This window comes from Spermophilus citellus (genome assembly GCF_964194105.1).
Source record: "Spermophilus citellus genome assembly, chromosome: 3".
Taxonomy (NCBI): domain Eukaryota; kingdom Metazoa; phylum Chordata; class Mammalia; order Rodentia; family Sciuridae; genus Spermophilus; species Spermophilus citellus.
In genome coordinates, this window is record NC_138184.1 from 189,825,789 (window position 1) to 189,841,801 (window position 16,013).

The 16,013-nt window shown below is 34.4% G+C and overlaps 1 protein-coding gene across 3 annotated transcripts in view; it reads right to left on the reverse strand.

Moving 5' to 3' along the window:
- The window catches only part of MDFIC (MyoD family inhibitor domain containing), an 87,978-nt gene that overhangs the window by 32,861 nt on the left and 39,104 nt on the right, over window positions 1-16,013 (reverse strand). For all 3 annotated transcript variants that reach the window (XM_081285677.1, XM_081285675.1, XM_081285676.1), the window contains exon 4: window positions 290-568. In XM_081285677.1, the coding sequence (XP_081141803.1) occupies window positions 290-568 (279 nt within the window). The remainder of the gene's footprint in view (window positions 1-289; window positions 569-16,013) is intronic.

A 16,013-nucleotide genomic window follows, 5' to 3' on the forward strand; every position in this document is an offset into this window, starting at 1 on the left:
ACCAAAATGTTATATTCATATTTTTAAATGTGGCATTAAAAAAAAGATAGCAGTTATAGTTAAAGTATTGACTACTCGCTCTAGAAGATGATAGTCTAAAAGCAGGGTTTCAGCTTTCCATTCTTCCTCGTATCCTGTACTTTCCTTTGAAGAACTGAAGTAGCATCTTACCAAATTTGTTGTTTGAGGAATAGACAAGAATTTTCAATCATGATTGCTTGATCACATCAGTACCAGTGAATATGATTTACATGGGGTCAAATGCAGTATGCATCTTTCTCACACTTACCTTCAGGTGAAGAACCTGTCTTTTGGGAAAAGACAGCGTTTACTTTACTCTTCTTACTGATATCATTGTTTACAGACAAGCTGGACTGAATTTTTTTATGCACTTTTTGGGAAACAGGAGCTGAGAGTTTGAGATTATCTGCAGATGTATGTTTGGCCCCATGGTGAATTCCATTTCCGTTGCTCAGACTCGTGTGGCCTCCGTTCTTCATATTGACTATTTCCTCCTCTCTAGGTTCCTGTGCTGAAGCCTGCAGCTGGGGCAAACGTTGAGGTTGGGCTAAATTAAAACACAGGAAAAGTATATCTATATCAGAAAAGAAATTACTATTTTACAATCACAAACATGCATGCACTCATCAAGATTTGAGGTTTTACTCATGATACTAAAACTAAAAACCAAAGAGAGAGAGAAAAAAAGGAGAAGAAAGAAAGATCAATAAAAGGAAAAGTGGGAGCACTTTATACAAGGATATAAAAAGTCAAGCAAAAAAAGCATATTGTTGTTGATATTTCTAGAAGATATTTAAGAAGTCAGAACTATGAAAAAGTAATTCAGGATTCATTCAGCAAAAGTTGAATCTTTTCTAAATGCAGGTCCCTCTTTGGGCACTGTAGACACATTGGTATTATCCAGATACTCCTAATAATGATAAACTATTCAATTATCTATGGAAATGAATGGAACAATGAATTCAGGCATGCAAACCTGAACAATAAAGAGAGGAATATATTCTTCATTTTTTAATTCTAAAACCTTGAGAAGAAAATCTTTTCTATATTTATTCATTAATTTGATTTTAAAATAAACAGTTTATGAAAAGTAAGGGAAACAAGAGAAATCCTTTAAAGTGAAATAACATTGACAGTTAGAAATACTCCCATTCAGGTCAGCACCCAGCTAAGAATGCCCAGTCACCCCTCCTAGGCAACAGGGCACTGAAGTCCCTACATAAGCAATCAATAAGGGGGGAAAATAGGTTTGCATTCTGGAAAGGAAGAAACAATATTGTGGAGATGTGCACAGACTCAAATGTTTGGGAATATTCTTTAAAAACAATACTTTCGAAAAAATTAAGAATTTAGCAAGATTATGCAGTATATAGGATCAACCATATAAAAATCAACAATGTTTCAATATGCCAACAGTAGCCAATCAAGAAATATACAAGAAAATTTACTCTTTACCCTGGCAATAGAAAAAAGAAAAGAAAAAAAGATCCTTTCCTCCACCCTGCAAAAAAAAAGTAAGCCTGTTAAATGTCTATAATTATACTAAGAAAAAGTGGGCAGTGATTTTTATGGTAAAAAAATGACAAAACATTACTGAAAAGCATAAAATAGACCCAAATAAAAGGAGTGAGTATAAGTATGTTAATTCTATTGATATGCTAATTCTTTCCAGTTTATTTAGTTAATGCAATTCCTATTAACATTCCCAACAAGTTTGTTTATGGAAATGGAAAAGCTGATCCAAAAAATAAGGAAGAGGAGTCAAGAACCACCAAGTACATTTTAAGGAAGACAAAGAGGATGGTGGAATTTAATTATTAGATATGAAATCTTGGTATGAAATCATGGTGTGGCGTTTGACCAGGCACAGACAGATAAACCAATGGAACAGTCAACTCCAAACATGCAGGTAGATGCACATTCATGTGCATGGTGCCTCATACACAAAAATTCCAGATACAGTAAATACCAACATATGAAAAGCAGAACATTAAAAGTGAAAATATCAGAGATAGTTTTAATAGCATGACACTAAGAAAGACAAGTGAATTTACTTCTTTGAATAATGAATAGTATAACAAATATGGTGAATATCTGTTTGTGCTACCAGCATTTCTGAACATATAGATTTTGGTAAATTCCTGTATTCCTGTATCGCATCCCATGACACCTCAGTAGCTACAGGCAGATATACAAGCTAGATTATGCATTCAGAAAGCGACCAATGCAAGATGTCAGCCACACAAGGGAAGTGGAGACCCTCCAGTCATTTGAGAGGCAGAGTTTTTTGGCCTTGGCAGGGGGATGCAGGCTCTGGTGTTCACTTCCTAAAAGACCAGTGCAACTGCTAGAAGAAAATGTAGGCCCAACACTCTAACAGGCTGGCTCAGGAAATGACTTCCTTAACAAGACTCCTAAAGTACAAGAAGTAAAATAAAAAATAAATAAGTGATATAGCGTTGAATTAGAAAGTTCTTCATAGCAAAGGAAACAATCAAGAGCTCTGAAGAGAGAGCCTACATAATGAGAAAATGCCTTTGCCTCCTACTCCTCACATAGGGCATTAATATCCAGGATATACAAAGAACTCAAAAACCTTAACACCCCCAAACAAGTAACCCAATCAATAAATGGGCAAAGGAACTAAAAAGACACTTCTCAAAGAAAATACAAATGGTCAACAAATATATGACAAAATATTCAACATCTCTAGCAATTAAACAAATGCAAATTAAAACTACATTGAGACTTCATCTGGCTCCAGTCAGAATGGTGATTATCGAGAATACAAGTAGCAATAAATGTTGGTGAGGATGTGGGGGAAAAGATATACATTGCTGGTGGGTGAAACCACTCCAGAAAGCAGTATGCATATTCCACAAAAAACTAGGAATGGAACCATAATTTGACCTAGCTCTCCTATTCCTTGGTATGTGTGTGTGTGTGTGTGTGTGTGTGTGTGTGTGTGTGTGTGTGTGTGTATATATATATATATATATATATATATTCAAAAGATTTAAAATCAGCATACTATAATGACGCAGTGACATCAATGTTTATAGCAGTGCAATTCACAGTAGCTAAACTGTGGAGGTGTCCTAGGTGCTCTTCAACAGATGAATAGATAAATAAAATGTGGTATATATACACAATGGAGTATTACTCAGCCATAAAGAATAGCATTTTGGCATTTGTAGGTAAATAGGTGGAAGAGGAGTCTATCATGCTAAGTGAAATAAGCCAGTCCCAAAAAGTCAAATTCAAATGTTTTCTCTGATATGTAGAAACTAATCCAAAATAACATGGTGGGATATAAAAAAAGAGAATAGAGGAAAGATTAGTGGAGTAGACAAAGGGGAATTAAGGGAAGGAAGGAAGGATGGAATGAAGAAAGACAGTGGAATGAATCTGATCTAACTTTCCTATGTACATATATGAATATACCACAGGAAATCTTTACATTACAAGACACTAATTTAAAAAACTATAAATAAGTAGCAGAAAGATCAGCAAACTAGAGGAAATGGACTAGGGGAGGGAGGAGAGAAGGGAAAGAGGAAAGATATTGATCAAAAGTTATTATGTTGTGTGCATATACAAATATGTAGCAGCAAATCCCACCATTACATATAATTGTAATGCACCAATTAAAAATATGGAAAAAAAATCAACCTGTAATTTGATTGAGTAGATCTTAAGCAAAGTCATAAATCATAGCTTTTCAACAACAACAACAACAAAAATCAATAAGAACAAAAATATTCAATGTCAACATTTATTATTCCACAATTTCTGGGTATTCCAAAATCCAAAGCTGCTTTTTGAATTAGACTGCTTATGATAATGAACAATTATGAAATGTAAATCACATGTGACAACAAAGAACTACTCAAGTTAGAAAAAGTATCACATGCACAGCTGTCTGATTATTGTCTCGACTAGCTAATTCTTGGTACATATTTTTTGACACACAAGATAAGTATGTACTTGAGCGAGTCTTTGGCACACCATTTTCCCTTCAGTACTTATTCACATATCCTAAGTCTTCATCCTACCCTGAAGAAAAGCGTTTTAACACATCAAAATACTCTACTCACAAATGTGCAATACTTCCAGGAAAAATACATCATTGTTCTTTACCAGAAAAAGCACGCTTTCATACCAAGCCTATTAACCTTAATACCTGATTTATAAAACTAGTATATGAAATCCTCTTATAGTTTTTCAGTTCTATTGTGATAAACAAGGGGAATAATTGTGTAAAAAAGTAAATATTTGAGAATACTCAAAAGTAATGGTCATAAAAGATACCAAAATACTTTTCTCCTAAAATGGAATGAAAAGAAACAGAAGAAAAGCTTGCTTCTCTGTTAAGCCGCTGCATGATCCTTCTCATGACCAAAATCTGCAATCAAGCCTTCTAAAATAGGAGCTCTGTTTCTTACGGATGTGCAATTGTTTGATTTAGAGATTAATTTGCTACTGCTGTAACTTCTTGTATCAACCGGAATGACATCCTAATGACTGCTATTGAACCTAAAGCTAGTTATGCATATGTATTTAAAAGGATGCCAAAGAAGACATTTAAACCTCATTTGGTGTTCTTTTTAGAGCACTTTCCAGTAATCTCCCCAAATATATGAAATGTTTCAGGCCATTTTTTCCCCTCAGAAGAATAATTTAAGTAATCTGAGAACTTGGCTAAGTTAAAATGTCGTTGGTCTATGCTGGGGAGAGTCCTCATCAATCAAAACTGTCCCATCATATTCCATAATCCAAGATAACTCAGAATTATTAGTGTAAGAGTTAAACATTCTCCATAAATAAAAATAAAAGTGGTAAAAGGCAGCTGTGTCTTGCCACCAAATTTTAAAATTGACAAATTTGACCTTTTTCTACTATCAAAATAGACTCCTTTCAAATTACTGAGTATGGCTGAAGTGATAGGTAACATATCCTTAATTATTTACCTACATTTCAATCTTGAAAACAACCTCTATTTCTGTTAGCAGATAAATGATAGTACATGATTTCTGTTTCACTGTCACCTAATTGCTTTTGGTGTGGTTTATCTTATGATAAGGTACCCAAAATTACCTCCTTACTCCATTTTTTTTAACATTAAAACATTTTTTTAGTTGAATAATTTTGCCAGATGTGTGCAGTAAGTGAAATGGAAACTGGATAAATCCTAGTTATATTAGTTGTCTCAACAGACATTAAATTAACTTGGTTGATCATTTTGCATGGTATGATTTCAAGGTAACAGTAAAATTACAATTACAACCATGTAGGAAACATGCTTTCATTTTCAAATAAAGAACAAAACCGTCTGAGCGATTAAACCACAACTATTTGGTTTGAAACTGATTTCTTTTCCTTATTTGTGTAGAAGTTGTGTATGGCTTTAAAAAAAAAAAAGAAAGAAAGAAAGAGAAAAAGCACGTTAATATGGGAATGACACAATGCTTCTTAAAACACAAGTGATGCCTAGGGACCCTCGCTCTCCCTTTAATGATCCACTGCTCTCATTCAGCTGTCTTTCTTTTTTCAAATCTTTACATATGTGACAGCTCTCAAAAGTAGACCATAGACCATCTGGCATTTTCAGAGGTGTAACTTGTGCAAATTCAGCTCTATTGGGAGCGCCTTGCTATCTTCTGCCTGCGTTATAAAGGGACAATAGAATGTAGAACTTATGAGTTGTTTTGAATTATTCATTTTTTTGCCTGTATATTCAAGAAATTTTACAAACTCTGCATTTTGTACTACATAATCACATGCGTTAAAGGTACAAAGAAACTTTTTGACACCTCTTTTCTACAGAAAGCCAGCATTTTGTTTGATATGTGAACATTCAGCATCTGTTATATCACTCTAAACAGGACGGGTGCTTCTACAAAAGACCCCATTTCAAATTTACTCTATACGAGCGAAAAATGTATTCTTGATATTCAGTAACAAATGCAATACACATCAAAATTTCAAATACCAGTTATAAGAACATTCAGCATCTTCAAACCAGGAGAGCATTGGTCACCCGCTTCCCATATGTGTAAAGAGTTTTTTTTTTTTTTTAATCATTGCTCACACAAAACAGTATGATTGTAATTTTAATATCCATGATGAATAGTTACAAATGTCCTAAGAAATGCTGTGCTTTCTAGATTCAAATGTTTTCAATCAGGAAGGAGACCAATAGAATTAGGTCTGGTGATTTTCAATAAGAAGAATAAATATGAGAGTAAATGAGTCAATAGCATGAACTTCTTTTTTATTTTTTTTTTAAATATAGGTGATATTGTAACTAGTAATAACTATACTTGAAACTACAGCCACCGGTATAGCAACACAAAGCAACATTTTGCTTTGGCATATAATCTATTAACCTGTGCAAATCATCTTCAGTCATTAGTCTCTTTATAAAAGTCAGATTTAATAAAATTACAAAAGGATTCTCATGCCATTTTGTAAGCTTAAGTGGTTGATGTACACATAGGAAAAATAAAACTAAATGCCTAGGATTTAAAATTGTCATCAAGAGAATGGGCAATATAGAAAATGAAGAGGGAGATGATTTGGGGTAAATCTAAATTACTTTTTCTAGGGATAGTTACAGAGTTTTTACTGGGTGCCCAGTACTGTGTTACTAATGATTGCTATGGGACAAGCACACATACATATATACATCACATGCACATATACTCCCCACACTCAGAAGAAAGGTAGACATTATATATAAACATATATATGTACGTATATGTAAAAATCACATCTCACGTATACAATGTGGCATATTAAATTTGATATACATTAAAATATGCATGTATATACAACAGCTTTAAAAAGATAAAACATTACTTCAATAGGACTCATATGATAAAACTACATTAGCTTTTTATTGCTCCATATTGTAAATTTAGGCTAAAATCAAATAATATGAATGTGCTAATGTCCCACTTTTTCATCAGTTGGATGCCCAGGGTGAACTTCTATGCTATTACTTAACACAGTCTGCAGGCACCTGGCATTTGCTATAATGTTTCCTTTGTTCCCCTCCCAGGGTCTTCTGAAATTTTTCACTTAACTCTTAAGCTTTTGCACTTTCGTCATATATCCCATTTTCCATCTTCCTTTTATTTAATGGATATATTTAACATAGCAAAATATATTCTGGAATTCTGAGCTTTTCTGCAACAGTGATCAATTTGAGGATCCCAATCAATTCCTGAGAATCAAATCCTCATAGAATGGAGGAAATTTTTCAAGATTTTATCACATCTTACATCATCCTTAACATGAATTCAGTTTACATTATTATCAAAGAAATCACCAGTGGCAAGGGGAGGTACTACTATCTCAGACAAAAAGAGAGAATGTTAAAAGTTGTTTGGAGAGGCAATCGTTTTTCTGCATTTCATAAAAAAAAAAAATTAGAAAATTCTTAAGCGTATTTAAATTATGCCTGCAGGAGAAGACTGGCAAGCTTTTACCAAAATCCATTTCTCCCACTGTCCAGTGCAGATGGCTAATCCTATTTTCCAGTCTTGACATTAGCTTCATGTACCCATGTTCCCTCTGAAGGAATGAGAAATTTATTTCTGCCACTTCTGGGCCTGGGCCTTAAGGTTTGGGTGTGCCTTCTCCATGGCTTTCTTTTTTGTACTTGGCAGCAACCCAGCTTTGACCACAGCTAAGGCAAATTTCTTAAGGGAAGTTGGAGAGACCAAACAGAAGGAATCTGTATAGCAGCAGGGAACAGAGCCTCCCACTGACCCAGAATGCTCATCTCCCATAGTTACATAAGAAGTTAACTCTCATCCTACTGAAGTGACCATGAACACTGAGATACCTTATAAAACATTAGCAGCTTCTACCAAGGCCTGTTAACAGTATGTACAATGAATATCTGTGTAATATATATATATATATATATATATATATATATATATATATATATATATATATTCCATAGCTCAAAGGACTCCAAACACACCAGTTTTCACAATGAAGAAATCTTTAAGTGAAGGTCTGCTAGCAATAGGAATAATCTATCAGTAGCTGTAGAAAGACCCTGTTAAACACATCCCCTGTGACTAATCTTAAAAAGCAATGTTTACAATACAACATGGGACTATTGCTAAGATACAGTAATGTGATCACGTAGTTCTATAGGAAAAGTAGCCTTCTCAGTCTTAGTTTGCCATTTGAAGACAATTACATCAAATCCCATCACATTTTCATAAGGAAGGATGATCAGCCATTCCAGTTTGCACAGGACTAAGAGATGTCTTGGAACAAGGAAATCAGTTTTAAAACCAGATCAGTCCCAGGATACCTGAGATAAGTTGGTCTCTTTTATGGAAGGGCTAATGTTCATGACTGCTAGAGGTTCCCTAAAATAAGATCCTGGTAAAAACAGATCATGGGACATGCATAGACTTCAAACATGACAAACTAGAGTTTGACTTCCAGAGTCAGAATTTTCTAGTTCTTTGGTCTTAAGAGAGTAACTTCACTCCTTAGGGGCATTCTGACCCTTACTTACAAAGTGAGAGAGAGTGATACATCCTGGTGGGTCTTTGGAGAGGTCTGACTTTCCAATCTCAGACCCTTGTTTTTCCCTTCCCTACATAATTTCTTCCCATTTCTTTTTGGTTTACTATTTGGCTTTATTTTTTAAGTCTGTGTTACTGTGTTTCTAATTCTTCATTTTCCTACAAATCAACCTCAAACCTCTTTGCAAATAAAGATGTTTCAAATAAATATGTAACGTTATTTTGCATTTTTCTGAAAAAACCACAACTTGATAGAAAAGAAATTTAAAAATAACAATTTTTAAAGAATACATTGGCATTTCCTTTAAAATGTGTAGGTATTACTAAAAATGCCACAGACCCTATATCAATGAAGATCAAAAACCTCTACTATATTGGCTCTTAGCATAGTTTTATCCCTAATGCTTGCTTTTATCTTCAAATGAATGACAAATTTGGCCTTATGATATATCATGGTTTCTGGCTAACTTATCTGGATAATATGAGTCCATCACTCATGGATTTGAGAACAGAATATATTCAGTTTAAGTAGCAGGTTTCATATGGATAGTCATCTACCAGATATGTGTGTGTGTGTGTGTGTGCCTGTGTTTGTATGTGTGCTAAAAAAGAGAGAGAGAGAGAGAGAGAGAGAGAGAGAGAGAGAGAGAATCTCAAAACATATCATACTGTTTTCTCATATAATCTCATGGTAAGACAGTATTAGGTTCTGTTATCTCATTGCTCTCTGACTCAGAAGGTATTTCCATCATTCGAGTCAACTGATAAAAATGATCTCTGCCTGTAATTACTTGTAATTGTATAATGAATATAACCAAATAAATAAATTCAGATGTGTTTATAAGTATTTTTTCAGAAGAAATAGCCTAGTGTTTCTGTATCATAGAAAACATATTAATTCAATAAAAAATTGGCATGAAGTGTATGATCTTTCTAAAATCCATTTCACATACAGAATTTTTATAAGACATAAGGTTTACAGAGAATAATGCCTTCATTTGGTTATAAGACTCACTGCTAAGTTTTCTAATAGGTCATAATGGGGATATTTGGGCAAATACCTCTGTGATTGTTAAAAAAAAAGGATTTTAAAAAGATATCTCTTTGATTTCTTAAAGAATCGATTCATGGACAAGCGGAAGTTTGAAAAGCCTTACTATTGTTTGAATGTGTCTCAATAAACAGAAGTTTTAATCTGAATTCTAAAAGTAAGAGCAAGGCCATAAGTATAGAACAGATAGCTACTACTTTAGTTGGTCTCCAGACTATCTGAAAAACATTTCTTCAATTTTGTTGATGTTTCACCATAAAGATTTTTTTAATAACTATTTGTATTTATTTTTAAATAATAATTTTAAAAGTCCCTGGAAGTCTATCACAATGGAATAGGATGTATTAAAATATTTTCATCTTAAATAACAATTCAGAAATACTTTTTTTTTTTAACCAGATTCAGCATCTACAAACATCAAGAGGTATACCTTTCAGTAAAATCCGAGCAGATAATAGTTGAAATTGGTGGGAATGATAAAGTATAAACCAAAAACTTCACATATATAAAACTTCAGGATTTACCTGGAGGATTTCCATGCTGATCATGGCATGCAAGGACCACAACAAACGTAAGAAGACCTGCCAACAGGAAGCATGCAGCACATAGGTGTCAATGTTGATATTTGGACCATGCAGAATTGCCTTGTGATATAGGTCCTAGACCCAGCCCACATTTGGGTCTCTTTATCTTCTTTATGCTGTGTAGACCCCCAGACAAGGCAAGGATACAAGCCAAAAAACTTGAAACTAAGAACTCTGAACCAACATCAAAACCTGCATTAAGAGTATATTGTTGAAATGTGAAGTCAGCTAAGAAAAGGCAAGAATGGGGGCAGAAAGAGATCCCTCCATCCTGGCTGAATAATCAATAGTCAATTCCAAATAGTACTAAAGTAGTAGCTGCCATTGGTTCTTAGGATGCAGATCCTGTGTATGTTGAAGATAGAATGTAAGGGTACTTTACAGAAAATGGCTCATGGACTGGTATACTGGACTTCTTACAACCTTCAGTAATCATAACAATAAAACAAAAAACTCTTAATTGTCCAAGGTGAAAGGCAATTAGCAAAAGCAGCCAAATTTATTAAAAGATGTTTCACTTGTAAGCAACACAACTATTGCTAATGACATGCAAATAAGTTTGTTACTGTGTAAATTGAAAACAGCACACCCTTCTACATAGACATAATTCAAAAAGCTACCTAACCCAGAGTGCAAACTCTGGTGAATTCAGACCCAAAATGCCTCTGTGCAATTCACAGATGTACACCCTCCAGCAACAGTCCTGGCAGCTCACAATCTGAGATGGCTAAAATTAATCATGTATGTCAGCTAAATACCAGCAGATTATTTGCTACTGTCTCAATTTAGGTGTGCTAATGAAAGTGCTGTAAAATGGAATAGGGATGTTAGGGAGGAGAAAGAACTGTGGGATCCTAGAACTCCAGGCGGTCTTAAATCCCTCCCTAATCCCTTGCAGATCACTCAGAAGACACAAAGCCCAGGGAAGGAATAACATCTGGGAAAAGCCTCACCACCCACAGAAACAGAGAAGATAACAAAATAACAGGAAAACTTTCAATGGGGACTGAGGGAGTTGGGAGAATCCAGAATTCCAAAGTGGCAAGACAAGGTATAGGAGTCAAAGATCATTAGGGACTCCTTTGGTGACAGTTATCAGAAAATGAAGTCTCTTCCACTGACACCTCCAAAAAAAAAAGTAAATAAATAAATAAATAAAGCAATTGATAAACAAGCAAGAAAAACATTAAATAAATTATATTAAAGACATGTGATTATTCTACCCTGAGATAATGCCTAAGCCTAAGTCCTTGTTACCTACTAGAGGAGAACTGTAGAGGCTCTTTCAAGGGACTCTTCCTTTTCCCAAAGGTGGTCATGAAGGACACCAAACAAGGGAAAGTTTCTTAGCAGAAAGTCCTGCAGACAATAAATCTGCTGGCCACAGAACTCGGGCCAGCATCAGTGAAGAAATTCAACAATGAGAGTATAGGCTGATCATACCATCTTCCACACCATCCTTAACCAGAAGAATATTGTATATTCCCTAAATGAGTGCTTACTTTAGGTTTACACTGTGGTTCTCTTATTACACTATTATACAGATATGCTTTAAGACATATGTTGCAGGAATATGAGGAGTGACATCCAGATATGAGCTAGGGTAGATTTCTGAGTCATTTCAGAGGAGAAATAATACATCACATAGAGGTCTGTGGAACAACATAACACTGTCTCTATATGCATCATCTGGATATGGCTTTGATTTGTCTCTCACTGGGGAAATACAAAGTACATCTATGTTTGTGAGAGAGGTAACTGGATCTCATTAGGTAAAAACAAAGTGAACTCTCAAGTATGGAGAAAAACATCCACTTGTCTACACAGGAATAAACATGTGCTGGTCAGTTAAGGACAGGACCAGATTTATCACCTATGCTTGGTCTATCCAACATTCCTTCCTCCTGGTGGCAATATAGATATTAATGAGAATGCTGTCTTCATTTACCGACAAGAAACGTTTGCAAAAATAAAGAGTTTTTAGTTACAGACATTTTGTACACAGAGCTTGACAACACCATGCATTTGCTGACTTGCCTAATTCATAGCACAGAGAGTTCCTTAAGGACAAGATTCCATATTCTTAGAATTCCATCAACCTTATCAGGCACATACATGCTGACAAAGAGCCTTGTATGATGTTTAGCACCCAGTGGACACCCAGTGAAAATTAACTGATGATGATGAATTATACTAGCTTTTAAGCTGTCACTTGATCCCAGCATATAACAACCTTCCTGAATAAATCAAGCAACAGTTTGGTATTCAGTACCATTATAAACTTCATCCTTCACCTCCATGAGTCTAGGGAATTGCTGTAAAAGCATAATATGAGGATGGTGGAACTGTAGCAAGAATTCAAGAAATTCTTTCTGTTATAACAAGGGAATTAAAGATTCAGTTACTGATATTGTGGGATGTGTAGAGAAATGCATCAAAAAAATAGCTAAGTAACCTTTTTGAAAACAGTATAAAAAAAGTCAGAGCCAAATTATATACCTAAAAGTGATTTTTCTCCTCCTATAATAAAAGCTAATTCAACTTAATGTACAAGCAAAAATGGTGTGTCTTTGAGATTAGGGCAGTAGAAATGCAAATGAAGTTCTAGTTAGGAGAATTGGAATTTGGTAAAGGAACCTATACATTTTTAACTGAACAATTAAGAAGTACATTTTATTTCTGGTGGCTTCCACAAAATAAATCAGGAGAAAACCAAATTCCATTATTATGAACTCTCCAAAATCTTTAATAGAGCTTGAAACTCTTGAAGTTCGTTGGTGAGTAGGGGCTACTAGGAGATCCTCAATAGAATTGCTTAAAACATGGTACGAGACAAGGAAAGCTTTGGGCTTTATTTCCAACAACAGTCTCATTATAAATAATGTTTTCTCTGATACAATTTGAAAATTTAGGACTGAAAGTATAGTTCTAAGAACTGACTCAAAGACCAGCAAAGTCCTAATCCTGCCCAGCCCCTGCAGAAGATCCTGGCAAGTTTCCTTCATAAAGAGGTGATGAACAAGCTGTTTGTTCTACACAGCCTAACAACAACATCCAGAAAAACAGTGCAATGAAGTTTCTCAATCTTGCAGAAGCAGATTCAGGTTTGTGAATTCTAAATTCTCTTTAGCAGATTCTAGCATAAATGTAATAAAAAATTCAATATGTAAATGAAGAAATAAAAATATAATTATTTCCTTATTATTTTCATCTCATCTCCTGAGATTAAAGTCTCACATCCTTTATAGGGCTGCTTTCAATTGGGGGGGTGGCTGATTTAGGGGGGCCTGAATCTTAATTTTAGATTCACATCTTTATCAATATATTGAGAGAATGTTTAATTACTGGATACTCAAAACATTAGCCTTAGCAATTGGCTAATACACAAAGTAACAAAACTAATTGAACATATTAAAGATTCACATTGTTGAGAATATTTATACAGATTTTATTTTTCTAATTTTGTCATTCAAAAATAACTTATTATGTCAAGGTGAAAACTGGCTATAATAAGCAACTTTAAAATATTCATCCTTAAATATTATGGTGCCAGGTACTGTTCCAGGGATAAGGGCTATTACAGGGTACAAACGTACAATGAAAGACCTGTTCTCATAGAGTTTAGGGACATTTATCATCTCAAATAACAAGACAGGGGAGTTCCAGTATTATTAATTTCACGGTTTAATATCACTAAAGTCAAGGTTCCAAAGATATGGAAAATAACTATGATAAAATGGCATCACTCAGTTTGTCCCCCCCCAGCCCCCCGCCGTTAAGACATCAAAATGAGCACAATGCCCGTGAACCCTCCCAATCAAACCAGAGACAATGACACATTATATTTCAGCACAGCCAAGACCAGTAGCACTCAAAAATCACCTCTTAGTTTGGGGAATTTACTTTGAAATACAGAACACTAACATTATCTATGACATTTTGAAGAACTAATTTTGTTGCAACCAATAAATAATATATCCCACTGAAACTGAATTTATTTTCTAACTTTGTTCAAAAGATTGTTTTCATTTATAAAATTCTGGAATTTTATCATCCCTTATTTTCAGTGACTCAGTAACATCTGGTGAAGGTGTAAAACACGAAAGTAACTTTAGATAAATCTACAGACTTTGATCTTAAATATTCTCTTTAAGTAGAGCATCCTTTCAGAGCATGCTTATAGAAAAAAATATTACATGAAGCAACCTTGTACAGAGGTATATTCTTCTTGTTAGCATAGAAAAAGTTTTAATGAAAGTACTCTAAGGAAAAAATAAAAGCAAAACTAAATGTGAAAAAGAAAGGATAAACTGGTGGGAGGGGGACAATAAAATGGAAGATACAACAGAATGAGAGATCAAGAAAAGACAATGTGTGTGAGAGAGAAAGAGAACACATCTGAAAGACAACCCCAGATTACAAATTTTGTTCTTCTCTGCTCATCCCAAACCACCTGTCACCTACTGACTCAGTAAGCTCTTCTACTGTGTGCCTCCCAAATGCCAACTGTGTTCCCTATCCCTCCTCCCTCCCCCATCTCCCTGGTCAGCACTGGTTTAAATTTTTGTTATATCTTACCAGGGTTACCACAGCTCCTAAACAGAGCTTTCTGTCTCTAGATATTCTCCTCCAGCCCATCTTACCCATCACTATACAAAATATTTTTTCTAAAAAATAAAACAAAAGTAGTCTATCTCTTTATATTAATGTCTTATATGAAAGATTTACTACTTATTTAAGCTCCAGGATAAAATCACAACTTCACCAAACCCTTTGCAATATTGTCTCCATCTCACATCCTATCATTTTCTCATATTCCCCATGCTAGGTATATACAATTTCTCCTACAATTTGCATCCTTCAAAGCCGCACAACCATCCCATATGTATTTTGTATCTTGTAAGCCTTACTATGATTTCTAATTCAAATGAATTAGAAAAACAAAGTGTCAAATTTATTCATCTTCATCACCAGGAACTTTATATTAATTTTCATCAATATTAGCATATCACTGTGTATTTCAAGAGTAGACAAGACACAATAAATAATAACTGGAGCCAATAGCAAAACTGAAACCACAAAGATGTTTTAGCCAGAAAGAAAAAGAAAATGGGGAGAAAAAAAAAAGAGAGGGAATTTCTTCTAAATACAGGAAAGATCAACAGAGTAGATGAAGGGGATTGAGGAAAGGAAGAAAGGATTGGAAAAGGAAAAAACAACAGAATGAATCTGACCGAATTTCTGTATGTACATACATGAGTATAGGACGATGAATCCCAACATCAAGTATATCTGCATTACACTAACTTAAAAAAAAAAAAAAAACTATAAATAAATTTCAGAAAGGTCAGTAGAGTAGAGAGAAAGAGAGGAGTATGAGGAAGTAGGAGGGGGTGAGGGAGTGAGGGAACTGAATAAGGCAAATTCTATTGCATATTTTTTGACTACACCAGAATATATTTAATGTTATACCTAACTAAAAAGAACCAACAAAAAAAATTTTTAAAAAAGATAAACACAGAGTGGAAATCCCCATTATAAGCAGAATTGTGTTTTCTTTATGCTATGAAATAATACTCAATTGTATATCTACTATATACCAGACAAAGTTAAACAGAGGTGAAAAAAATACATTGAATATGTAAATAAATAATGAACAAAATATACAGCTTAAAATTATGGTAACTGCTACAAAGGAAAAGTGGTACTGGTAGAAAGAATAACAAGGAAATATATTTTAGTTTGAGGAGCTGCAAGTGGCATTCCAACAGAGACCCAAAGGGGAAGGGACCTCATAAA